This window comes from Crinia signifera, chromosome 4 (assembly GCF_055691185.1).
Source record: "Crinia signifera chromosome 4, ASM5569118v1, whole genome shotgun sequence".
NCBI lineage: Eukaryota > Metazoa > Chordata > Amphibia > Anura > Myobatrachidae > Crinia > Crinia signifera.
Genome location: NC_139220.1, coordinates 148,890,629 through 148,916,329, shown reverse-complemented (window position 1 = coordinate 148,916,329; position 25,701 = coordinate 148,890,629). Strand labels below are relative to the sequence as shown.

Genomic DNA, 25,701 nt, shown 5'->3' with positions numbered 1-25,701 from the left:
TTTCAGATATTTGAATGAGGGGGATAATTTCATTGGATTATATTATGTACCTAGTCTCAAGAACATTCCTATAAACCCCTTAAAACATTGCAGATTAGAGTATCAATGCAGACTGGTATCTTTGACTTATACTTAATTTTAAGTAATTGAACTATATATTTTTGGGTGAACAGATTCAAAATGCAATCTCTAATGTTATTATAGGCTGCATGGTGAATGAAGAATTTATGGTATCAATACTAGACAGTTTGCCCCCGATTTCACCTGATTCCGGCGCGAATCGGCCCGAGAAATCAGGTGAAATCAGCCCAAATAGCATGTGTCTGAAGTCAGATCTGATCCGATGCGCGACCCTGTTTGTATCGGATTGAACCAAGAGATCATATGTGCTACACATATGTTCTCTGTGTTGGACCCCCTTCCGGCGGCAGGGAGCAGGTATCGTATGTGATCCTGCTGCCCGGACGGGTCCCAGGCGGCTGGAGGGGGATTGAATGCGACTTCGCTGAGAGGAGAAGTGGCATAGTGTATGGGCACTTAATCCTTTGAATGCCAACCTCTCTGTGAGTGATGTTCAAAATATCTGCTAAAAATGCCAGTGTCGCTCACATTTGTTAAATATATTCAAATAAAAAAAGTCCAATTTCATTCCATCACAAAGTTTCTAGGCACACCAAACAAATTTCTCTCCCTATAGTCTCTGGCCAGACTTCTGTAAGCAAAGAGATTGGTGTCATTTCATTTGTGTATGACAGGGGTGGCCAAACAGGTCCTCGAGATCTACCAACGGTCCACGTTTTCCAGGTTACCTAGCTGGTGCACAGCTGTAGCCATTATGAACTGTCACATTTTAAAACATGCTGCATTCATTCCTACTATAGATCCACAGCAGTGGTGTAACTAAGTTTTGGGCGCCCCCTCCCCCCTGCCGTTCACCCCCAATCCCCCGCCGCCCATGCAAAACCCCCTGCACCCTTACCTATCGCGCTGGTCCCGGCGGCTCCGTTCTTCTTCTGCTGAGGACCACCACAAAATGGCCGCCCCCATACAGCAGACAGTTTCAGAGAACTGTGTGCTATATGGGGGTGGCCATTTTGTGGTGGTCCTCATCAGAAGAACGGAGCCGCCGGGACCAGCGAGATAGGTAAGTCTGCGGGGGATTAGGGGGGGGGTGTAACTATAGCACCGCAGCCCCCGGCGCCCCCACATGCACAGCGCCCCCCCGCGGTGGCGGGGGCTGCGGTGCTATAGTTACGCCGCTGATCCACAGGTTGCCTGGAAAACATGCACCGTTGGTAGATCTTGAGGACAATCACAAGAACACTGTCGTTTTTGTAAACAAGCATCCTTTGCAGGAGTCCTTTATTTGCTGTGCGGGTTCTGATGACCACAGACTTTCCTCAGGGAATGGATAGCTGTGATTGGTCAATTCCTGCTCCAGTGGCTCATAACATAATAAAATGTACTGGCACTTTGAGGAGCTTTAAATACTGTAATCAGGGCAAAAGACCTTTTTAATGAAAAAGCCATAAAGGTTTGTGAAGATGCCATGGTAGTAGCCTGTTCAAATCATTAAGGAGAAATTAACAGATTATAAAGTGGACATACAGTAGAAGACGGTTCAGGTGCTCACCTTGATATTTATACTATGAGTAGAGTAGACTATTTGAAAGCAAAACATTTGCATCATAATTTTTATCATACACATTCCAGTAGTTTGGAAACAATGGGGATAACCTAAAAGGTGTTAATGTGCCAGAACGGGAGATTCGGAAGCAAGGCAAATTTTTTTTTTAAACTATGTGTGCAAACGCTAGAAGCCTAGGAGACAAAATTCCTGATCTAATTGCAATAATGACAAGGGATGACCTAGACATTGTGGCTATCACAGAGACATGGTGGAATGAGAACCATGGCTGGGACGTAGCTATACCAGGATACAATTTATTTAGGAAGGACAGAATGGGAAGAATCGGAGGAGGGGTAGCAATGTATGTAAAGAAAAACATAAATGCTACTTTAATACAAAACATTGAAGAAAAAACTGAGGCCCTTTGGGTGACCATAGAAATGGGGGAGAAGGACATTATTCGTACTGGGGTCATCTATAGGCCACCAGGCCAGGGGCAGGATTTGGACAGGAGCCTATTGCTTGATGTCACTAAAATGGCTTTAAAGGGAGAAGTCATAATCATGGGAGACTTTAATCTACCTGATGTGAATTGGGAGGAGTCTTTTGCAAGATCATCTACAAGTGGCAAATTTCTAAATTCCCTACAGGGAGCCTCTCTCAAGCAATTGGTGAGGGAGCCTACTCGCAAAGACTCAATATTATATTTAATACTCACAAATGGTGACAGGATATCAGACATATATGTGGGTGAGAACCTGGGATCCAGTGATCATCAAGCAGTATGGTTTAGTATCAAGGCAGGGTCCAACTCCAGTCACACAAAAACTAAGGTGTTGGATTTTAGGAAGGCTGACTTTGCAAAAATGGGGAGATGTTTAAGCGACTCATTAGCGGATTGGATGAACTTGAAAGGAGTGCAGGAGAGGTGGAGAAAATTAAAAAGTGCAATACTAAAGGCAACGGACCTTTGTATCAAAAGGGTTAAGAAAAGTACCAGGAAAAGGAAGCCAGTGTGGTTTACAAAAGAGGTATCAACGAGTGTAAAAGCAAAAAAGATGGCCTTTAGGACATACAAGCAGACTCAAAATAATAATGACAAAGAAGTGTATCTTGCCAGACGCAAAGAGGCTAAGAAAGTGATCAGGCGTGCCAAGGCACAAGCTGAGGAGAAAATGGCTCAGTCGGTAGATAAAGGAAACAAAACTTTTTTTAAGTATATAAGTGAAAGGAGAAAATCAAATGGAGGAATGATAAGACTGCGGACAGACACTGAGAATTTGGTGGAGGGAGACAAGGCAATTGCAGATCATCTAAATAATTACTTTTGCTCTGTATTCACTATAGAAGGAGAAGGGAAGGGACCACAGTTAAGTTGCAAGGACATTCATAAAAATAAGGTATATGGAGGTACATTTACTAGGGAGAAAGTCCTAACAGAACTTTCAAGACTCAAAGTGGATAAATCAATGGGGCCAGACGGAGTGCATCCAAGGATACTAAAAGAACTAAAAGATGTGTTGGTATCGCCATTAACAGATTTATTCAACCAGTCACTAGATACAGGTGCAGTTCCAGAGGACTGGAGAAAAGCAAATGTAGTTCCACTGCACAAAAGCGGAAGCAAAGAAGAAGCAAGTAACTACAGACCAGTGAGCCTTACATCAGTAGTAGGGAAAATAATGGAAACACTATTAAAAGAAAAAATAGTGGAATATCTTAAATTAAACAACTTACAGGATCCAAAACAACATGGTTTTACTGCAGGGAGATCATGCCAAACAAGTCTCATTGACTTTTTTGACTCCGTGACCAAAATACTAGATGAAGGGGGGGCTGTAGATGTGGCATATCTAGACTTTAGTAAGGCACTTGACATTGTCCCACATCGCAGGCTGCTAAATAAACTTGAAAGTGTGGGATTGGATTATAAAACAATTAAATGGATAAGAACCTGGTTGCAGGATAGGAAACAGACAGTTGTCGTAAATGGAGTGCATTCTATGGAGGGACATGTTACCAGTGGAGTACCCCAGGGATCTGTACTTGGACCAGTGCTCTTTAATATCTTTGTTAGTGACATTGCAAATGGTATTGAAGGGAAAGTATGCCTTTTTGCAGATGATACAAAGATATGCAACAGAGTAGACACACCAGGAGGGGTAAATCAAATGACTGATGATCTAAGTAAACTTGAGAATTGGTCAAGAGAATGGCAACTACAGTTTAATGCTAAAAAATGCAAAATTATGCACTTGGGACTCAAAAACCCAAAGGCTCAATATAGTATCAAGGGTACTATAATGGAAACTACTGAGGAGGAAAGAGATCTAGGAGTCACTATTTCAAGTGACTTAAAGGCAGGGAGGCAATGTAACAAAGCAATGAGGAAGGCTAGTCAGATGCTTGGTTGCATAGGAAGAGGAATCAGTAGCAGAAAAAAAGACGTAATAATGCCACTTTATAGGTCATTGGTACGACCACATCTGGAATACTGTGTCCAGTTCTGGAGGCCATATCTTCAGAAGGATATAAATACATTGGAGAGTGTACAAAGAAGGGCAACTAAAATGGTTCATGGCCTACATCACAAAACTTACCTGGATAGACTAAAAGATCTTAACATGTATAGTTTGGAGCAGAGAAGGGAAAGGGGGGACATGATAGAAATCTTCAAATATATCAAGGGTTTTAACATAGTACAGGTGGAAAATTTTCTTCAAAGGAAAACAAGTAATAAAACACGAGGACATGCACTGAAACTGGAGGTAGGTTCAGGGGAAATGTTAGAAAGAATTACTTCACAGAAAGGGTAGTGGATAAGTGGAATAGCCTCCCATCAGAGGTGGTAGAGGCTAAGACAGTAGAACAGTTTAAACATGCTTGGGATAGGCATATGAATATCCTTGCAAAGAAATAGGGATTAAAGAGGGTTGAGTTTACCTGAAGGGTAAAAAAGGGGCAGAATAGATGGGCCAAATGGTTCTTATCTGCCGTCAAATACTATGTTTCTATGTTTAAGGTTGGTATATGCCATTATGGTTCCTTGGTTTTATTCCCTGATTTATTTAATCTGCTAACTATGAGAATAGTTGACAAATTTCAGTGGTTTCATGGCTGGTTCCATCACACTGATTTTTCATTTAATACCACCATTTTTTGAATGCAGTCATTTAATCAGTGTTGAAAGCAAAAAAGCCAGTGTGGCCCAGTAATTATCACCAGGTCTAAAAAACCTACATTGCTAGGTGTGAAAGAAGAAAGTTGTTACTTCATCTTTTAGATTTCTGAGGTTTCTTTATCCCGCATGAAGGACTACATGCAGGGCAGGCTTAAATATTATTTATTTCAGTGTTTGTATCTTTAATTATTTTCAAAGAAGGATAGGGGATGTTCCTGATATTGTACTTTGAAGGTGTGGTTTATATTGAGTTACCACATGTTCATCAGGTATCAGGTTTTATGCAAATCATTTTTAATGATTTTCAAAAGAGAAGTACGCAAACAAAATATACAGACAGTAACTGTATGAGATCAAATCTGTAATGTGCAAGATGTTACATACCTCCCAACATGACCCTCTCAAGGTTTCTAGTATCCTCTTGAAGAAAAAATAAATGCCCCCCTTTCACTGTACTTTCCTGTGAGTTTTACATAATGACAGGAAGTGTGTTAATTATGTGGAGTTTGCAAGTCTATGTTCTAGCCTCTGAAGGAATGTTCAAAATGTGTTGTGTTGGTTTTTTTTTGTCTTTTAGGTGAAATGAGGAACGATTTGTACATCACTATAGAAAAGGGGGAATTTGAAAAAGGTGGTAAAAGTGTTGCAAGAAATGTACAAGTTACAATGGTCATTGTGAACAATGAGAGTCAACTTCTAAAGGTACTCTTTTACTTACATTCTGGCTTCAGGATTTTGTGTCCTTATTTGTTGCTATAGACACATAAATCTATCTAAAGACGATACGGTGCATTGGTACCAATACTGGCTCCTGGTTATATAGGTATAACTGTTTTATCAAGGGTGTCAATTACAGACAGAAGTTGATGCAGAAAGCAAAGCAAGTATTTCAATGGTGGTAGTAGGAATGGCTCCGTTTATGCAGTTATGCCAAAAAAGATAGGCCTGAATGGGGGTTATACAGGGCTGATCATTGCTGTGCGATTTTGCAAGGTGGACAATTATCGAATGACCGTGTATGCATACAGATTGTTGCACGCATGCTCGATGCCAAACCGTAACAAAATCCAACATCTATTCTGATTTCTAGCCATTCGCAAGTTAAATGACAGGATTCCGGCGCAAAAAAAAATATTTGAATCCGACCCTTAATGTCTCTTAGCTATGGTTGTCACAGAATCTTTGTACAATTCGATTCTTCCAATAATCCAACCTGCAAAAGGAAAATGTAAGGTCTACAGCAGAGCTTTAGTGGAAAGTTAGCCATTTCATTAAACAGGCATCTAAGAAGTATTTTACAATAATGAAAAATGCTAGCTAAGTTTTTTCTGGTGAGGAATGAGCATTGTAGACTGTTTCAGTACTGTGTCAGTGACAGGGATATGAAGAGACTGGATTGTTTTCATCACTGCAGCTTTTTTTCTCTCCTGTTGATAATGGTTGCTTTGGAGCCAATTCAGAGTTTAACACATTTAGAAAGGTCATTCTCATTGGCTCACTAAGCAGCATTATTTCGCTACTTAACCAGCATTGTAACGCCGTCCATCGGGTGTGCGAATGCCCACCCCCCTGCTGCACTGGGAATGTACCCGCCACACTGCGAATGGATGTTTTGTATAAACATCTAATCGCAGGGTAGCATGCAGGCCCAAAATCATTCGATGGTCACTGGTGATCGAATGGTTTCTTCAGTGCTCGCAAATCTAAGTCAGTCTTGCTGACTTAGATATGCAGTGTCCACTTCCAAGAACTGGGCGGGCAGAACTCCCGTGATATCAGCCACCCACCCTTGGAAGGTAGTTACACACGCACATTTGCATGGGAATGGCCAGCATTTTCCTTGGTGCACCCAGCGTTTTCGTTGCATCATATGCAAATGCCCCATCTTCCTCCTATGTACTTCCCCTTGGCAAGCACCACAGAGACTATTCAAGTCTCCGAAGGCACCCGCTTTGAAGCCCTGCACATGCGCATAAGTGAATATGCACATGCGCAGAGCTTCACCATATGAACAGATGGGTGAGTTCGCTAACTAGAATGACCTCCTTAGTGTGTTTTACACTGCCTATGCTCTGGGACCAAGATCAGTGCCAAGTCTCACCTGAATTGCACCACCACTACAAGGTAACAGGGTGGTAATGGGATGTTCATCAGTAGGCAAAACTTAGGCCTTTATTCAGATCTGATCGCAGTACAAATTTGTTTGGAAAATGGGCAAAACCATGTGCACTGCAGGTGGAGCAGATGTAACATGTGTAGAGAGAGTTAGATTTGTGTGAGTTATTTTGTTTCTGCAATTTAGATTTCAGTTTCAACACAACCCACACAAATTTAACTCTCTCTGCACTACATCTGCCCCACCTGCAGTGCACAAGGTTTTGCTCATTTTCCAAACAAATTTGTACTGCGATCAGATCTGAATAAGGGCCTTAGTGAGGGCAGTATGGAAGCCGATATGTGTGCTATTCAAGTTGTGCATGCTCGAAGATGCACCTGGTTTCAGTCCCATGTCTTGCATTAAAGATATGGCTGATAAAATTGTGTACTGATAATGCTAGACTATTTTACTCAATATACAGTATGTATAGTGAAGGTGGTTATTACAATTATGCATACAACAGTACATACAAATACTTGCATTTTTATATGTGCATGCAGTGCAGGAACAATTGCATCCAACTTGCATTATTTTCTTCATCAGCCCCTTTTGTCCTTAATTGAATTAAATGTTTACACAGAATATTCCTATAATAAAACTTAATTCATCATAGATTAAAATAAGTAGTTAGATTTGGTGTTTTGTTACTGTTTTACTGCATTTGTACCTCATTGGCTGACTAAGAATCATGCCCAAGGGCGTAACTACCATAGTTGCTATGGGGCCCAGAGCTGAAAGGGGCCCATCTTCACTGTCTAAGTAATATGTTTTACATACTGTGTGTGTGTGCGCGCGTACACTACACACACATACGTTGAGTCTCCCAAATACAAAATATCAAAATACAGGATTGAGTGACTGAGATAGTGACACCTTTGCTATATGATGGTTAGTGTACACATCTTTTAATACAAAAATTGTTCAACATTTCATGCAGGCTATAGGGCTATCCAGGTTAGCCATAAAGAAATATCGGAGTGAAAAATGTATGTTTTCCCCCTTTTTTCCAAATGTTTCTGATATTTGTACCCCACTATGTAAATCTGGTTTGGCTATGTGGATGCTATCCAGGATTTTGGTAATCTAAAAGTGCATTGAATATAGTTTATTTGTAATTGGTATTGAAGGAGATATTGACATTTATTGGCATATAGCAGCTTTACTGTAAATTAATAATAATGGTTCTTATTCGATATTTGTAGACCTCAGCTTTCAGATGGACCCATTGGATGTGTGGAGGCCTTTCCTGAAGCTGATTATTATTGTTTCCTGCCCAGTAATTCTGCTTTTTAATGTAGCCAGACAAAATGAAGTATGCTTTGTCAAGAAATTTGCAGCGATATACTATATATAATATAGCATACATCCACAAACTCTATTTCTTTATGGAATTATTGTGTTAACATAGTTTTTACAGATTGTCGTAACCAGTTATTTTTTCTTCTCATTAGGATTATATATCTTTTGGTTCAGGAGAACCAACCTCTCATGAGTATCATTCATTTGTGTTATATCATAACAACAGTCCCAGATGGGCTGAATTACTGAAGCTTCCTATACCTGTGGATAAATTTAGAGGAGCACATATCCGATTTGAATTCCGCCACTGTTCCAGTAAGACTGATTTATTAAATTATGAAATGCTAAGCAGCTAGATGCATTCTAAGGTAGTAGAGTATGCTATTATGTATAAACAACTACAATTACAATAGTAGCAACAAAAGTATCTTATTATTATTGTTATTATTACTATTATTATTATTTTTAAATATCATTGATATTTGTTCTACAGATACCTTAATTGTGAAACTGTATGCTATACTTTGTTCTGTTTCTCCAATTAATTATATGTTGAAAGACAAAAGAACCAACACTTATTAGGCGATATTTTCTTGTTTTTATTTTATTTATTTATTACAAAACATAATTAAAGTTATTAAACTTTAATAAGAAGATAATTACAATCGGATCAGGTGCAAAATGTCAATTAGTTATTTCATTATTCAATCTATATGTACCACAGATAATTAAAAAAATCTCTTCAGGAGTGCTTGTATCTATTATCAGTCTGGTATAAATGTGCAGCTCCCAGAAATGACACTGGAGGTCAATACAATTAATAGAGCTATTAAAGAGAGCGCATATATATATACCATTAAAATAAATTTATTGTATAAAAAATCTCAACACTTAAAATACATTTAATATCAATAGCCTTAGTAAACATACAGTACTGTATATCTAATGCAATTTCTTATGGCCCTTGAGCATTGTCCATTTATATAAACATATCAATAGCAATGTCCAGATTTTTAAATGCATACAGAGTCTGTATTTCTTCTTATAACAAAGGATAGTTTGTTTCCACTACTGAGTGTATTACTTTGTATCCATAATATGTAGCTGTAGCTTTGTTCGAATAGATCTTGGCAACAAAGATTTGTATTGCCACTTATGTTGCACCAAATGATTCCTAATGGGTTAATGAGGCACTTTTATACTTGTAGTTCCACGCAGGTTGAAGCATCAATTCCAGTCTCAATAACTCGGAGCCGGGTCCTGGTAGTAGTGGCGGTCCTCGGCGCTGCATGTCAACAGTATAATGGGCACCGGATGCAGTATAGGACTCCGTAGAGCCGCCTCTAACAACAATTTAATTTAGTTTATTTTAAATTGTGTGTGTGTGTGTGTGTGTGTATGTGTATATATATATATATATATATATATATATATATATATATATATATATATATGCGGTACTCTTTACCTAGAACGGCGCCCATCGCGGTGATCGCGACATCGCGGGCAGCACATAAACGGCCGCGACGCGATGCCCGCGATCACCGCGATTTTCCCATAGGGAACAATGTTAAAAAGCCTAATTGACCGCGATTTTGCATTCAATGCTTCAATGCCCGCGATTTTCCCATAGGAATCAATGTTAAATGGGCTACAGAGCCGAAATAGCCCCAATTAACCCTTAAATGTCCCCCCAATTTTTGTACGCCACCCCACGATCCACGCCAACCCGAAGCGTGGCGAGCGCAGCGAGCCCGCGAGGGGCGGCGGTACGCGTCCTCCGACCTTTTCATGCCCTACTATCCACGTCGGCGTGGAGTTGAGAATAGAATAGTGTGGCGAGCGCAGCGAGCCACCGAGCCCGAAGCGTGGCGAGCACAGCGAGCCCCGCGAGGGGACGCGGATACCTTCACAGTTATACGCGTCCCCTCGCGGACTTCACAGGTGTCCGTGGCGACGCGGACACCTGTGAAGCCCGCGAAGGGACGCGTTTACCTGTGAAGGTATCCGCGTCCCCTCGCGGGGCTCGCTGCGCTCGCCACGCTTCGGGCTCGGTGGCTCGCTGCGCTCGCCACACTATTCTATTCTCAACTCCACGCCGACGTGGATAGTAGGGCATGAAAAGGTCGGAGGACGCGTACCGCCGCCCCTCGCGGGCTCGCTGCGCTCGCCACGCTTCGGGTTGGCGTGGATCGTGGGGTGGCGTACAAAAATTGGGGGGACATTTAAGGGTTAATTGGGGCTATTTGGGCTCTGTAGCCCATTTAACATTGATTCCTATGGGAAAATCGCGGGCATTGAGGCATTTTAAAGTAAAATCGCGGTCAATCAGGCTTTTTAACATTGTTCCCTATTGGAAAATCGCGGTCATCGCGGGTACCCGATTTTGATGTACCCGCGATGCCCGCGATGACCGCGATTTTTTACCCCCGACGCCCGCGATTCTGATCGCGGGCGCCGTTCTAGGTAAAGAGTACCATATATATATATCCAAGGGGTAAGACCGGCACTCAGGTCTTCAGTGTAGTCCAAACGAAATAACTTGCCCTGGTGTCACCCAACAGGGCCTTGCAGCCCCTAGTAGACAGTAACTGATAAAGAAGGGCACTCAGGGACTAGCAGAGCAGGTGAACGTAGGACTCCAGGCAATAAATTTGTCCTACGTTCACCCGCTCTGCTAGTCCCTGAGTGCCCTTCTTTGCCAGTTACTATATATATATATATATATATATATATATATATATATATATATATATATATATATATATATATATATATGAAGAGATATAGGCCGCGCTAGTCCTTTCAATATTTCCAATATGTTTTCAAGCTGTACGGTGCAGCTTCTCCGATGGCCGATCCCACGGCACAATACAGTACATGTGAAGAAATAGGAGATGCGCACAATGAGCAATAAATTCAATTCCTTTATATAATAAAACAATAGCTCACGTACAGATAGGTTTTTAGTGATCAGCTTGCCAGCATAAATAGTAGCATAGGGTGCAGTCTCTCCCACGTTGAGTCAAAGCCGCAAGGCTCTCGATCCACCGTCGATAGGACCACCCACGCAAACGTCACTGGACACGCCTCTACGCGTTTCGTCACTTGATTGGACTTCGTCAGGAGGTGTGACGAAGTCCAATCAAGTGACGAAACGCGTAGAGGCGTGTCCAGTGACGTTTGCGTGGGTGGTCCTATCGACGGTGGATCGAGAGCCTTGCGGCTTTGACTCAACGTGGGAGAGACTGCACCCTATGCTACTATTTATGCTGGCAAGCTGATCACTAAAAACCTATCTGTACGTGAGCTATTGTTTTATTATATAAAGGAATTGAATTTATTGCTCATTGTGCGCATCTCCTATTTCTTCACATATATATATATATATATATATATATATATATATATATATATATATATATATATATATATGTTAATGTGATTTTAGTGTATATGTATATTCAAATGTAATCTTTCCAACAAAAATAATGCAAATGTTAGAACCGTTAAAAATTCAGCAGGCTTAACACACCTGAAAGAAAGGAAGCTAATTAAGCTACAGGTGCCTGCTAATTAAAGCCCTAGATTGATTGGGCAGGATTGCTTTTTAAGGACAAACCGAGATGAAGGGCTCTTATACCTTCTGAGAAAACCGTCAGATCTTTGAGACTGAGAAACGCGTCAAGGATTGAGCCCCACCAGCCGGTTCCCTTGAACTGTCCAGGACATATCTGCCACCTTCACCGATATTTATAGAATCCCGGAATGAAACCTATTGCGGCACCCAGGCTACATCACTCTTCCGGCAGCAGGATCTGTCTATTAATCCAGCACCAGTTGGGGAACTGACAAGCAGCGGTGAGATCATCACACTGCAGGTGGCTCTACGGAGTCCTATACCGCATCTGGTACCCGTTATACTGTTAACGTGCAGCGCCGAGGACCACTGTGTGCAAGACTGCGCCTTAACATTTACTGCTGGACCGCTACTACCAGGACCCGGTAAACTCCGGGTTATTGAGACTGGGATTGATGCTTTAACCTCCGTGGAACTACAAGTATAAAAGTGCCTCATTAACCCATTAGGAATCATTTGGTGCAATATAAGTGGCAGTACAAATCTTTGTTGCCAAGATCTATTCGAACAAAGCTACAACTACATATTATGGATACAAAGTAATACACTCAGTAGTGGAAACAAATTATCCTTTGATATAAGAAGAAATACAGACTCTGTATGCATTTATAAATCTGGACATTGCTATTGATATGTCTATATAAATGGACAATGCTCAAGGGCCATAAGAAATTGCATTAGATATGTTTACTAAGGCTACTGATATTATATATATTTTTTAAGTGTTGAGATTTTTTATATAATAAATGTATTTTACTGGTATATATGCGCTCTCTTTAATAGCTCTATTGTTTAATAAGAAGAGCAGTAGGTGGACAAGCGCAGATTACATAGTGGCCTCAGTGTGAGATTATTATACTGACTAAGGCTGAGGAGTGAGTCATTTCTACAAAAGATTGACCACACAGACCATTTCATTTATTCTGTTAAGCACAGCAGGCATTCTAGCAAATGTCAGGCTTGCCAGTCTGACTTTGTACAGTGCTAACTGACAACAGTGTTTTTTAGACTGGTATGTTCTTTAACTGTAGCACTGCAGAATACCAACATGTCTAATGGCTCAAACTTTATCTTATTTTAATATACAGCTAAAAGTAGACACACCAACATGAGTCAATATACATGTACCCATTAACATGAAAAAAACTCTTGATTGGCATGCACCACCAGCTACCCCCAGCAGGCAATGTAGTTAGAGTAGGGAAATAGTGGGAAGCCCTAGTAACACTATCTACAGATATTATTATTATTATTATTATTATTATTATTATTTTAACAGGGCTTACTCTGGTATTTTTTTTTTTTTTTTTACAATAAAGCCCCCTACACACTAGTCGATCCCTGCCTACATGGGTGGTAGAAGTCACCCAGCGGGGGGGGGGGGGGGGGGGGGGGGCTTGCATCGGCAAGTGCTGCATTAACGGGTCATTAACGATGCTCGGCAGCTGATTCTATACATAAACACACAAATCAAGTCTTCACAAGTTTCACTTAGTACTCGCCAAGCACTCACTTTTACTAGGTTTGAGTTATTGCTATCTCTGTAAGATAACATACTGTTTAAACCTGGAATTGAATACTTTTTCTCTCTAATTGCTTTCATGAGAAGTGTCATTCAGCTACCTTGCCACATTCATCCTAGCCCAAGTCAGTCCCATCCTGAAGTCCTAGCTCTGGCTCGAGCTTCCAGCCTTGACCCTCAAAGCACACTAACTGTGCAAGTTTTAGTGATATCCAGACTTCAGCACATGTGGATAAATTAAAATAACTAAGGTACTAATTAAGTCACCTATTCTCAATATGAATATCGTTTAAACCCTGACTTTTAAGGTGTGTACACATTGGCCTTTATATCGGCCGTTCGATTGAATTTACGATTATATATCAATGGACCATCTTCTAGTGTATACCATCAACATATCTGTGAATAACGTCATTTGCAGATAAATTGCATTTGCGGTGCAAAACACCCAATGCCCAATATATCTAAAGATATATCGGCGCATTGTTCTGTGTGTAGCACGTGTGATCTGCCAACCACCCGTGCAGCTGCTGCAGGAGCCGCAGGTTATTGACAACTCACTGGGCAGGTGCATGCTTGATGTCAATCACGACAGATCAGGCAGCATGTATGGAGAACACGCTGCCCGATCCATCTGTAGATATATTAACTGATGTGCAGATATATCTCCTAGCGTGTACCCAGTTTTAGTATGCTTGAGGATCGAGGTTGGAAATGGCTGGTCTAGACTGTAATAGTAACCAGCTTTTACTCAAATAATTCCAGATTTGTTGATACCAATACATTTTTGGTACTGAATCAGAAATCGGGGAAAGCCGACATGTTTTAGATATATGGGTACCTTATGACAAAAAAGAATGCTATTTGTTTTAGTATGCATTAATTGTTTATATATTTTTAGCAAAGGAGAAGGGTGAGAAGAAATTGTTTGGCTTTTCCTTCATACCTCTCATGCAAGAAGATGGCCGTACATTTCCAGATGGCACCCATGAACTCGTCGTACATAAGGTGGCAGTTTTGCATACTGTTAGAATATTTTACAGAAGTGTTTATAATTACTGCAATTAAATCTGTCCTATATGCATTCCATCACATGGGATACTGATTTTAGACCCACACTCTCAGGCAGAGAATTATTGAACAACTGCACATGTGCATGTTATGCTGTCCAGGGTCACTCAGTGCTGCGTTCGGTGGAAAAGGGTGCATATTCTATTGCAGCCATGCAAAGGGGCAGGGGGTGTGCGTTTGGCGGTGTGACTGCTACTTGCTGGCACGGCTCCGAACACCCAAAGCCCGGTGAGCAGGTCTGAGTCAGGCCCATGGTTTTGTCACTGCATAATTGATGGGATACTGATTTTATGAGCAGTTTTTTTTTGTCCGTTAATAATTCAACTCAGAAAAGCAGAGTGTGAATATACACTTTCTCCTCCTAACCAGCGTAAACCTCCCTAAATAAAGTCCTCTACTGATTATGAAGTCTATAACGCAACACACTGATAATATTTATGGCTGTGAAGTCAGTACACCAAACCTTCAATTCTCTGAGTCCTCTATTTTACTACTGTTGACACAGTCATGAGTGGAAAATATACACTACCGTTCAAATGTTTAGGGTCATCCAGACAATTTCGTGTTTTACATGAAAACTGACTTTTATTTATAAAATGAGTTGCAAAATAAATAGAGCATATAGTCAAGACATTGGCAAGGATAGAAATAATGATTTTTATATGAAATAATTGTTTTATCCTTTAATCTCTGCTTTAATCAAAGAATGCTCCTTTTGCAGTAATTACAGCATTGCAGACCTTTGGCATTCTAGCTGTTAATTTGTTAATGTAATCTGAAGAAATTTGACCCCACGCTTCCTGAAGCACCTCCCACAAATTGGATTGGATTGATTGGCACTTCTGATTTGTGCTGCCCCTGGCGATTCTATCGTCAATCCCTGCTCCCTGCCAGCCGCAGTCTTCAAACAGAAGGGGGCGTGCCCTCTTCTGTCGGAGCACTCCGCCCATCTCGCCACTCTGCCCCCGCTCCCTGCCCATCTGCTTGAAGTGGAGACGGGCAGAGAAGCCGTTGATCCCCGCTGAGGCGCAAGCGAGTGAGACGCTCGCGTCCGCCAGCCGACGGTGGCTTCATCTGTAGCTCAACGGAAGGCCATTTTTATAGCTTCTCTAACATGCAAACCTGTTTCCAGCTGTGCTGCACAAGGGTTTTCTAATCATCCATTAATCTTCTAATGCAATTAACAAGTACAAGTTACCATTTGAACGCTGGACTGATGGTTGCTGAAAATTAGTCTCTATACACCTATGTAGATATTCCTTTAAAAACCAGACTTGTATAGTCATTTACCACATTAACAATGTATAGAGTGTGTTTTTGATTCGTTTAATGTTATCTTCTTTAAAAAATAAGCACATTTCTAAGTGACCCCCAAATTTTGAACGGTTGTATATATTAATGCATATGAGATGTTACAAATTTACTGTAGTAAAATGGTAGCAACAAGGCTTGAAATCACTATCTTATATTCTCTTGTAAATAACTTATGATGCTGCTAAAGGCACATATTTTACAACATTGGAGCTTATTTACAGGGGAGGCAAGTAGAGTACAATTTGCACCAGGAAAAACCATTCTGTGTTATAGCTGGAAAGTTGGTAAAGAGAATCAGAGTAGTCTAACTCTAAAATGCAGTGTAAAAATCGAGCTGACCAGGGGTTGAAGTAGACCAGAAGTATAATGTGTCCTGTCTCCCACATTAACAGAGCAGATGGGCATTACTACATAGTCACTCCCTTAGCCCGCATCCTCCCACCAGTGCTCCTTGAATGCCTCAAGGAGAGCCGTCATATGTGTGTGGGAGTGATACTTTGAAACTATTTATCCTGCTTTCAATGATAAGCATTTCATGGTTAGCAGCAAGTTATATAAGGGTATTCAGTTAACCTCGAAAATGTTGCACTGGAAAAAAAAAAAAAAAACTTTTTGCTGTTTTTTAAATACTCTTTTGACTTTTTTAATTTTTTTTTTATCTGACCTATCAAATTGTTACAGACAATTGGTTTTCATGCGAAAATACATTGGGTTTGCAAAAAAGCCGGAGACTTTTTTTTATTTTTGCTGCCAGGATTATTGGGAAAAAGCCAACTTATTGCAGATTTGGCTTTACCCACTTGAAGTGCTAATTATTGTTTGTTATAGGCAAAAAACTTGTGATAGTCCAATAGATCGACTACAGAAGCTTTTATGTACAGTCTCCTTTAATATACAGATGGAGCCCCTCTCTTCTTTGCCCGGCGCTCGCCAGAATGTCCCCACTGGCGAGAGCCAGCGGAGAGGGACTCCATCAGACTGGGACGCGTGTGCATCCCAATGTCTTGGCGGCTGTGTGGCGGGACCCTGCCCATCTCTGTTTCAGGGAGACGGGCAGGGTTAGGGGGGGTGTGGGGATGTGGAGGAAAGCGATAGAAGTGCCAGCCCCTGCAAAGATAAGACCGGCTCCATCTGTACAGTCACAATTCAGTGTGCAGCAGGTTTGCCCGATGTTCTGTAGGCAGGGCCGCCGAGAGGTATACCTGTCCCCGGTAAAATTTGGGGGGTGTGACCTAATCATGGGGGGCGTGGCAACCTCCCACGATTAGGCCATGCGCCCAAACTGTTTGGGGGTGAAAAACACTCTAAAGTCAAGGGGGGGGGGGGGTGTTATTGTCCTCCCCCCCACCTCAGCAGCAGCACACCTACAGCATGTGCTGTGCTGACAGCAGGCACAGAACGAGCTCTCACGCGGTCAGTGAGCCTGCCCTGTCAGCACAGCACATGCTGAAAGTGACAGAGGGGGGAGGCAGCAGAGGGGGTTTGGACCAGGGCCCCCGTTGGGCCCCTCCAGCAAGTACGGGCCCAGATGATAAATACCCCCCCCCCCCTCATCTCGATGGCCCTGTCTGTAGAGTAAAAATAAATTAAATGTTGTTTTTCTCTATGCTACATCATGTTGTTGACGAGTATGCAAAGTACATTGAATGTCATGCTTTATACATTATATAGAGACTACAATTCTTCTTTGTTGTTTCAGTGTGAAGAGAACACCGTTTTTACAGACTCCTGTCGCTACCTCAAACTACCATTTTTGAAAGGAAATCAACATGGAAATAATAATCAGGCTGTTAAAAATACAAAAGAGTCTTTTTGGATAACCTCATTTCTTTGTTCAACAAAACTAACACAAAATGGTATGGATTTAAATAAAAAGTTTTATCAAATATTAACTATGCTGTCTTGCTTTCATGTAGCTTTGTAGTTTCTTGATCAAGGTTTTATTGGTTCTGCTAGAATGACAGCACACTTGGTTAAATCAATGGCTTTTTTTTTTCTCTCTACATTTTTTTTTTTTAGAAACAAACTAAAGTTTATGACATTGAAAGGTATTTCATCCAGCTTAATATTAAAAAAACAAACCGTGTGTTCCAAATGTATGTAAACAGAAAAATTGTGTCTCAAGCACAGATACTTTGACACTGACAACAAAAAAATGATTCCCCTTGGCAAAATCCATATTGCACTGCAGGTGAGGAACATTTGCCGAGATCTTTAGTCAGGACAAACATCTGGGCACCATCAGTTGATTGCTCCTGCACACCTTGGGAGAATGGAGCGACAGCACTGATGGTATTTCAAATTTGGAGCCAATTGGAGCTTGTGTACCAGCAGTCAATCAAGAGCAGCCGCAACAGTAGCTTCTGATTGGCTGTCAGTCTTTAAGCTCTAGTTGGCTCACTGCAGGCTCCAAATTAGAAATGCAGTTAGAACGGTCTCTTCCTGGCTGCCTGCTGGTGCACCAGCTGCATTTAACAGGCTGTGGTGATACAGACCACCACCCAGGTCACCTCTCTGCAGGTCAACCAACCACAGCTTGCCTTCAGTGTAGAAGAGTCCACTTCCCCTTCTCAGCCCTGTGTGCTCTAGACTGGTCAGTCAGCTACTGCTCCTTTGTTCACTTGCCATTCAAAGTGAAGCCCAGGCATTCACACCTCGCTGGCAGCTTCTCATCTGTGTTCCCTCACACAGCCACTCTGCAGCACCCCAAGGCCACCTCCTTTTTGCTATTGAGGTTGAAAAGGGGCTGTTCCTTGTGTCATTATCTGGGCTGGTAATATACACTAATACTACACCCCACTACTATCTATTCTCGGGCACACACTGCCTTCATCAACAGTTCTGAATGACTGCAATGCAGCCTACACTCCCCATACCGGTATTTCAGCCCTGCACCACCAATGGTCATTATGTCCTCTAACTTTTCATTGGGGTCCAGAATGTCTGTCTCTCTCAGCATGAGACCCTTCATAGTAGGTGCACTGTTGACCTCTCCCCCCGCTTGCTGTCTACCATAGCTGCTTTCATTCTCTGCTGTCACAATTAAATTCAACTCTTATAAAACCTACAGAAATGTCAGAACGGAGGTATGGCCTTGTGAAAAGTTGTGTGGAAAAGAAGTGGTTGTGCCTCGTAGAAGAAAAGTCTGGTAAACAAGTCAGAGGGCAGGCCATCAGGAGGCTGGACCACCACAAAAGGAGTTACTGACTGTAGGCAGCGTAGGACAGGTTGCCGAATGCAAATAGTGACGGAGATTCTGATTTCAGTATATTGGCGGCGTGACAGAGCATGTGCCGTCCACCGGGAAGAGCAAAGAGCTGTCCCATAGCCGCGGAGTAATAGCCTCACGAACGCGGAAGCACATTGCCCATATTACTAACGCATACCTGGCTGCATACTCAGTCTCCTAGTCCCAATACCCATGTGCCTGGTGGCACTGCAGCACGAAGTGGCAGTCAGCACCCGGAGCCGCTGGCAGCCTGCACAGGGTTGTTACTAGTTCCCCTTCATCGTAAGGACCTGGTCCTTTTGAACATTGGGAACTAGCTAACATTAATGTAGCATGGTAGTTTAGCTAAGCAGCCCCAACACCTCGGTCAGGCAGCCCAGCCGGTTGTCACTCTTGTCCAGCCCCTACACGGCCAGGGTATGCTCAGGAACCTGTTCCTGTGCAGGATGAGCTTGCCAGCTTGCAGACTCTGCAGTCCAACCAGTACCTCCTCCAGGCAGTATTTGCCTAGGTCCTCCAGCAGGATGAGCTTGTTCTGCTCCATGCAGCTGGCACAGGCTGCTCCACAGTTTCCTGGAGCACAGGGCCACATCCCTCCATAGCCAGGCGGTACTTAGGTCGCTGCTGGTGGCTTCCTGTGCTGCTGCCATCATCCTCATTGTTGGGAAAGAAGGAGGGGGTGACACCGCCTCAGGGCTGGGGAGGCAGCAGGGGGCAGTGCCACAAAGGGGAGGAGGCAGGTGGAATCTGACAAAGATGCCCATTTTATCCCCTCCGTACAGCGGCCAGCATCTGTCAAGCTTCACATGTTTCCCTACCCTCTTTGCGAGGGACAGAACTACAGCCAGTCAAAGGTGGCGGGGTTGGAGCAGCTCCAGCAGACAGTGCAGGGTTGGAGATAACAACAACAGCCTAAGCCTGCAGGGAGGGAAGCCGCCGGCTGTTGTCTCTGCACAGATTATGTCTGGTGGAGGAGCTTCTCCCAATGCACTGCCTTTGTCTCTGCCCCAAAACATTCCCAGCACTGACATCAGATGGCCCTTCCAATTAGGGGAAATTAACTGCTATAGGTGGGCGGGCAGGGGAACTTTAGTGGGCCCACAATGGCTATAGCAATCAGTGGACGAGCTATGCGGCAGTCTGTGCAGTTGCACGGCTTGTCCACCTGTAGAAATAGCCCTGCAGTCTTCTTTATATGTGTACAAACTTCCCTCCATGCAGAAACAATAACTGCATATCCCGTGTAGTGCCTGGTTTGTTCCAGGTAGAAATTACTCCTTTTTTACTCCCCTTCCACACCATTTGCTTCACAAAAATACACAAGTGTTTCAAATTATTCATTGCAGTCTATGGCTTGAGCTTTTTGGCTTGACATCCATAAAAGTGTATGGGAATACATCTGTTAGTTTTAACCGTAATTTGTTAAATTAACTACTAATCCAACAACTCAATGTTCTTAACATAATATTCAATAAATTAAAATGATAAAGTTTCATTACCTTTTTTCGTATTTACTTTGCATTGAAAAAAAAGTTAAACTTAGTTTTTGGAATGTGTAGTTAGGTATTTTTGTATAAACATCTGAACCTGCATATGAACCGTCTTCTTGTTTCTGTGATTTTATAGGGGAAATGTTGGATCTACTAAAGTGGCGAATGCACCCGGATAAAATTTCAGGCAGCTTGTCTAAGTTGAAGGAGATTGATGGTTCTGAGATTGTAAAGGTAGGCAGCAGAATGTGTCTCTGTGGCTGTTCTTATGTGACATTAGCAGATTGTTAAACTTACAACTATTTATTCCACAGTTTCTTCAGGACACTCTGGACACATTGTTTGGTATTTTAAATGAAAGTTCTCAGAAATACAGCTCAAAGGTGTTTGATTGCTTGGTGAGTGTTTCGTCTTTCTGTTTTTGTTTTCTTGAATTATTTAGCTGCAAGCTAGCTGAAAATTGCTTAAAGCAGCAAAAAAAAAAAAACCCCACTTCTGCAGCTGTTTGCTGTTTTCTTAGAGAATCTGTGTTAAATTAACTCTGTGTCAATGGGAATATATATGTGTGTGTGTGTGTGTGTGTGTGTGTGTGTGTGTGTGTGTGTGTGTGTGTGTATATATATATATATATATATATATATATATATATATATATAAAATAATTTCAGTTTGTAGCCACTAGTCTCAATAAAAGTCACGTACTTAGGGGAATGTAATTAGCATAGTTTGATTAACGGAGGGATGCTTTCTGTAAGAAAGCTCGAAAATGGCATTTTGTAGGACATGTATTTTGGGGTGTTGCATAGATGGGACATGAGTTTTTAATATTTTGATGGGCATTCACTTTGCTGGGGGCATCCAGACTTCTAGTTATGACACTAACTGGGGGCATATTGGCAGTGGCTTGCACGGTAATACTTTACAAGGGGACCACACATGCCCCCTAGTCACATACCACCCCTCATTTGCACCACCTATGTTTTATATAAGCAGGCCTATCTGAGAATAAACACGTGGCTGGCACCCCTTAATTGCAGAGATGTTTGTTTGTGGCACTGTCCATCGCTCGGTTCTCATTGTAGCACTTGGATTTCCATATAGCTGTGAGCAATTTGATACATTTGGAATGTGTATGTTAGCTACTGCAGGTTACTGAATAATATAATACAATTGTATATGTGATTCTTTTTTTTGTTACTTGTTTGCAGATCCACATAATAAATTTATTACAAGACAGCAAATTTCAGCATTTTAAACCAGTAATGGACACTTACATTGAAGGACATTTCTCAGGTGCTCTTGCATATAGGTAAAGATTGACCTTAAATAATTAGTTACTGTACTAACTGCTCCAATATTTACTGACATTTTTATTTTCCATTTTTATTTTTTATATTACAATATATCGCAGTATACACACAAACTCATTTCAAATCATCTCTTGACTTTTCAGAGACCTCATAAAAGTGCTGAAATGGTATGTGGACCGAATAATTGAAGCAGAGCGACAAGAGCATATCCAGGAGGTATTAAAGGTAATGAAAGAAAGATTTAGATGTACTCTCATTTACATACAGGTTGAACTTTCCTTCACTGATTCACGCTGCCTTCCTTTGATGTGCTGGTAATTGGCAATCTTCCTATTTTTGTATTTTAATAATTGCAGTAGCTTAGATCATGAGATTTGTCTTGAACAGTTACATTGTGTGGTTTATTCATTTATATTCGGTACCTTTTCTTATAGATATGGGCAAGTTTCAGTAAACCAATGTTGTGAATATAGAGGGATTGATGGAATTTATAGTGAAACACAATCATGAAGGAATGTATGTAGGCCAGTGTTTCCCAAACTTGGCAATCAAGGCACACTAGTAGTACAGGATTTAGTGATAGCCATGCTTGAACCTGGTTATTGAACTTGAAAATATTATTCATTTTGGTTAAAAAAGTTAGAGAATTTTAAAGGACTATAGTCACCTTTATAATACTTATGGGCGGGTTCCTACCCCTACACACCTAACTAACTATCCTGCCTATGCTGATTTTTTTTTCCATCTCTACTGCTCAGGGATCAGTTTCTGGAAACTGGGAGAGGAGGTTGTGCACCATGGTCTATATATGGGTGGTTGGGTTTACCATTGCTTTCCAAGTACTATCTTACTACCTGATTTAGTAAACTAGTAGCTTGGCACTTTCTGAGTGGAAGTAAATGCTGGGTGGATGTTGGGTTTGAGCTAGGTAAGGTAGACTTGGTATCTTTTGTGCCCTGGTTTCAATGTAAACATAGACCTGAATTTGCCTTACTGGTCCCTACAGGTTGCACTCACTGTCAGAGACACACTAGATACTAAATATGCCCCTTCGGCTTATCCCTTTCCTCAGACACATCTTTGGCAGCATTCCTCTTCCCCTCTGGGTCAGTCTTCTCACAAGGCATCTATGTGGACTGCCGCGAGCATCACTCACTTCTGGCATGTTTTCAGTAGATCAGCTCTGACTGTGTTTTATGATTATCTAGGTGTGGCACCAACTGCCTCACACATACTTCTACTGTATTTCAGATGGGATGTTGCTACTTGGATGTTGCTCCTATCTTGGTAAATTTTTCCCCATAGACTCCCCCTACAATCCTACACTGATGAAACATCCCCACAGCCTCACTTTATTTTATTTTCTTCACATTATTTTTTATTTTCTACTACACCTGTTACGATTTCTAGGCAATTTATCTATTTACATTTCAAGCTCCCTACTACCGCTGCCTAAAAAATCTTTCAAGGTCCCTCCCATTGCCTAAGGCCTCTAATGAGATCATCCCTGGCACATCATGCTTCCTGGACTCCATCTTTTTTCCTTCTCATCTCTGGGTTTTAGTTGTCTTTGGCGTACCTCACCTAATATTGTTAGGTTATCAAATGTTACCCTATGTGTTGTTTGAACTCTCTTCAATGTATGACTTGGTACATCTGTACTTTTACTACTGTTTAAAAAAAACTTGAATTAAGACCCACAAAAATAATGGAGGCGTTAATAAGTCATGTGTGCTCAAGTATGGCTATCCTTTAAAACCTGGACTGTTAGTGTGCCTTGAGGATCATCGTTAAGATCCCTCTGCTGCAGGTATATCAAAAGCTGTGAAAACACTTGAGTACAGCTGCGCAACCTTTAATTTACAGGACTGTTTTAATACAACTTGTATCAATTTAGTATGGGAGTGGAATAACATTAAATAATTGGAGGTATAACACTATCATTTTATACAGTACTGTATTATGTAACCATTTGAATGGCTTTTTTTTTCTTTTTACATTTTTATAGGCCCAGGAATATATTTTTAAGTACATCGTACAGTCCCGAAAGCTTTTTTCATTTGCTACTGGAGGACAGAATGAGGAAGAATTCCGCTGCTCTATTCAAGAACTTATGATGTCAGTCCGATTCTTTCTTTGTAAAGAGAGCAAAGGAGCAACAGCATTATCTCAGTCACAGGTTGCTGTTTTTGCTTTGATTCTACCAAATACATCTGGCTGTGTGACTTGTGGCACCTCTTATCAATGTGTCACTATATTCAATATGTCACTATATTTAAAGCCTAGTTTCTTAGACAATACTTTTAAAAGAGTTGTATGCACAAGAGAATTTAGATGCTGATGCTGTTTGTGATAACTGTTTTTCTGAGAGGGCTTTGAGGAGTTGGCACCTTAAATTTGGTGCGGGCTACTGTACTGTCACTCATGTTCCAGCTGCTATGGGTTCAGCTCAGTAGGATTCAGCCAGGTTATGCCTGTTTGTGCCACAGAATGTTAAAGGGCAAAAAAAAAAAAAATAGAACTGCAAAATACTCCTGGTTTGGCATGCAGTTATATTGCCCTGTTAAATTAAATGTTACTTTTTTACTACCAACAAGCCGCGGTATTGTTAAACGCTGCTTATTAACCCCTTCCCGACGGGGCGTTTTTTGTTAACTTTTCTTTTTTTTTTTTCCTCCTCGCGTTCAAATAAGCGTAACTTTTTTAATTTTCCGGCTATATAGACACATGAGGGCTTTTTTTTTGCGGGACAAGTTGTACTTTTAAATGGTACCATTTACTATACCGTATAATATTCTGGGGAATCAGGAAATAATTCAATGTGGGGTAAAAAGGAAAAAAAACGCAATTCCACAATTTTGCGCTGGTTACGTTTTTTTTGGATTTCATAGTTCGTTTAAAATGATGGGTTATCTTTATTCTATGGGTCGTTGCGATTCCGGTGATACCAAACTTATATAGTTTTCGTTACGTTTTACCACTAAAAAAAAAATAGAATATTTTTACGGTGTTTCTAATTTGCGTCGCGTTGCCATGTTCTGCGGCTTATAACTTTTTTATTTTTCCACCTACGGACCTGGGTGAGGGCTCATTTTTTGCGGGCTGAAGTGTACTTTTTAATTAATACCATTATGGGATATGTGCGACTTTCTGATCTCTTTTATTTACATTTTTTGGGTAGGCGATGCGACCAAAAAACGTAGTTTTGGCGTTGGGAATTTTTTTCCGTTTACGCCTTTAACCATGCGGGATAACTAATGTTATATTTTAATAGATCGGACTTTTAGGAACGCGGCGATACCAAATATGTTTATTTTTTTATTTATTTTTATTTGTGAAATGGGGAAAGGGGGGTGATTTGAACTTTTAATATTTTTTTATTTTTTTTTTACTTTTTTTTTTTTTTTTTTTACTTTTACTACAAGGCCCCCTAGTGTACTTGACCACTAGGGGGCGCGATCGCCTGTACTAGGTTCAGCCATAGAGCTCTATGGCTGAACATAGTGATTTTCAGCACTTCCTATTACATCCTGCCTCAGGCAGGATGTAATAGGAATGCTGACATGGCCAGCACAGGGGTCTACATTAGACCCCTGGCTGCCATGGCAACCAATCGGCACCCTCCGATCTCGCCGCGGGGGGCCCCGATCGGCGCCGGAGGGGGGCGCCCCCCCCTCCGATCAGCTATTTAAGCACTGCGGGCGCTTTGCCCGCGGTGCTTAAAGGGTTAAACGGCCACGATCGGCGAACTCGCCGCTCGTGGCCGTGAGAGCAGGTACCTGGCTGTAATATACAGCCATTACCTGCTCTCTTTCAAGCCAGCTCACTCCGTGAGCTGGCTTGATTCCCCCGCAACC

General features: G+C 41.5%; 1 protein-coding gene across 2 annotated transcripts in view; it reads left to right on the top strand.

The window, feature by feature from the left end:
• DOCK4 (dedicator of cytokinesis 4) overlaps window positions 1-25,701 on the top strand; it is a 357,536-nt gene that overhangs the window by 197,997 nt on the left and 133,838 nt on the right. For both annotated transcript variants that reach the window (XM_083182741.1, XM_083182740.1), the window contains exons 14-22: window positions 5,389-5,513; window positions 8,421-8,583; window positions 14,332-14,438; window positions 17,515-17,671; window positions 20,671-20,768; window positions 20,849-20,932; window positions 21,743-21,843; window positions 21,988-22,069; window positions 23,853-24,023. In XM_083182741.1, the coding sequence (XP_083038867.1) occupies window positions 5,389-5,513; window positions 8,421-8,583; window positions 14,332-14,438; window positions 17,515-17,671; window positions 20,671-20,768; window positions 20,849-20,932; window positions 21,743-21,843; window positions 21,988-22,069; window positions 23,853-24,023 (1,088 nt within the window). The remainder of the gene's footprint in view (window positions 1-5,388; window positions 5,514-8,420; window positions 8,584-14,331; window positions 14,439-17,514; window positions 17,672-20,670; window positions 20,769-20,848; window positions 20,933-21,742; window positions 21,844-21,987; window positions 22,070-23,852; window positions 24,024-25,701) is intronic.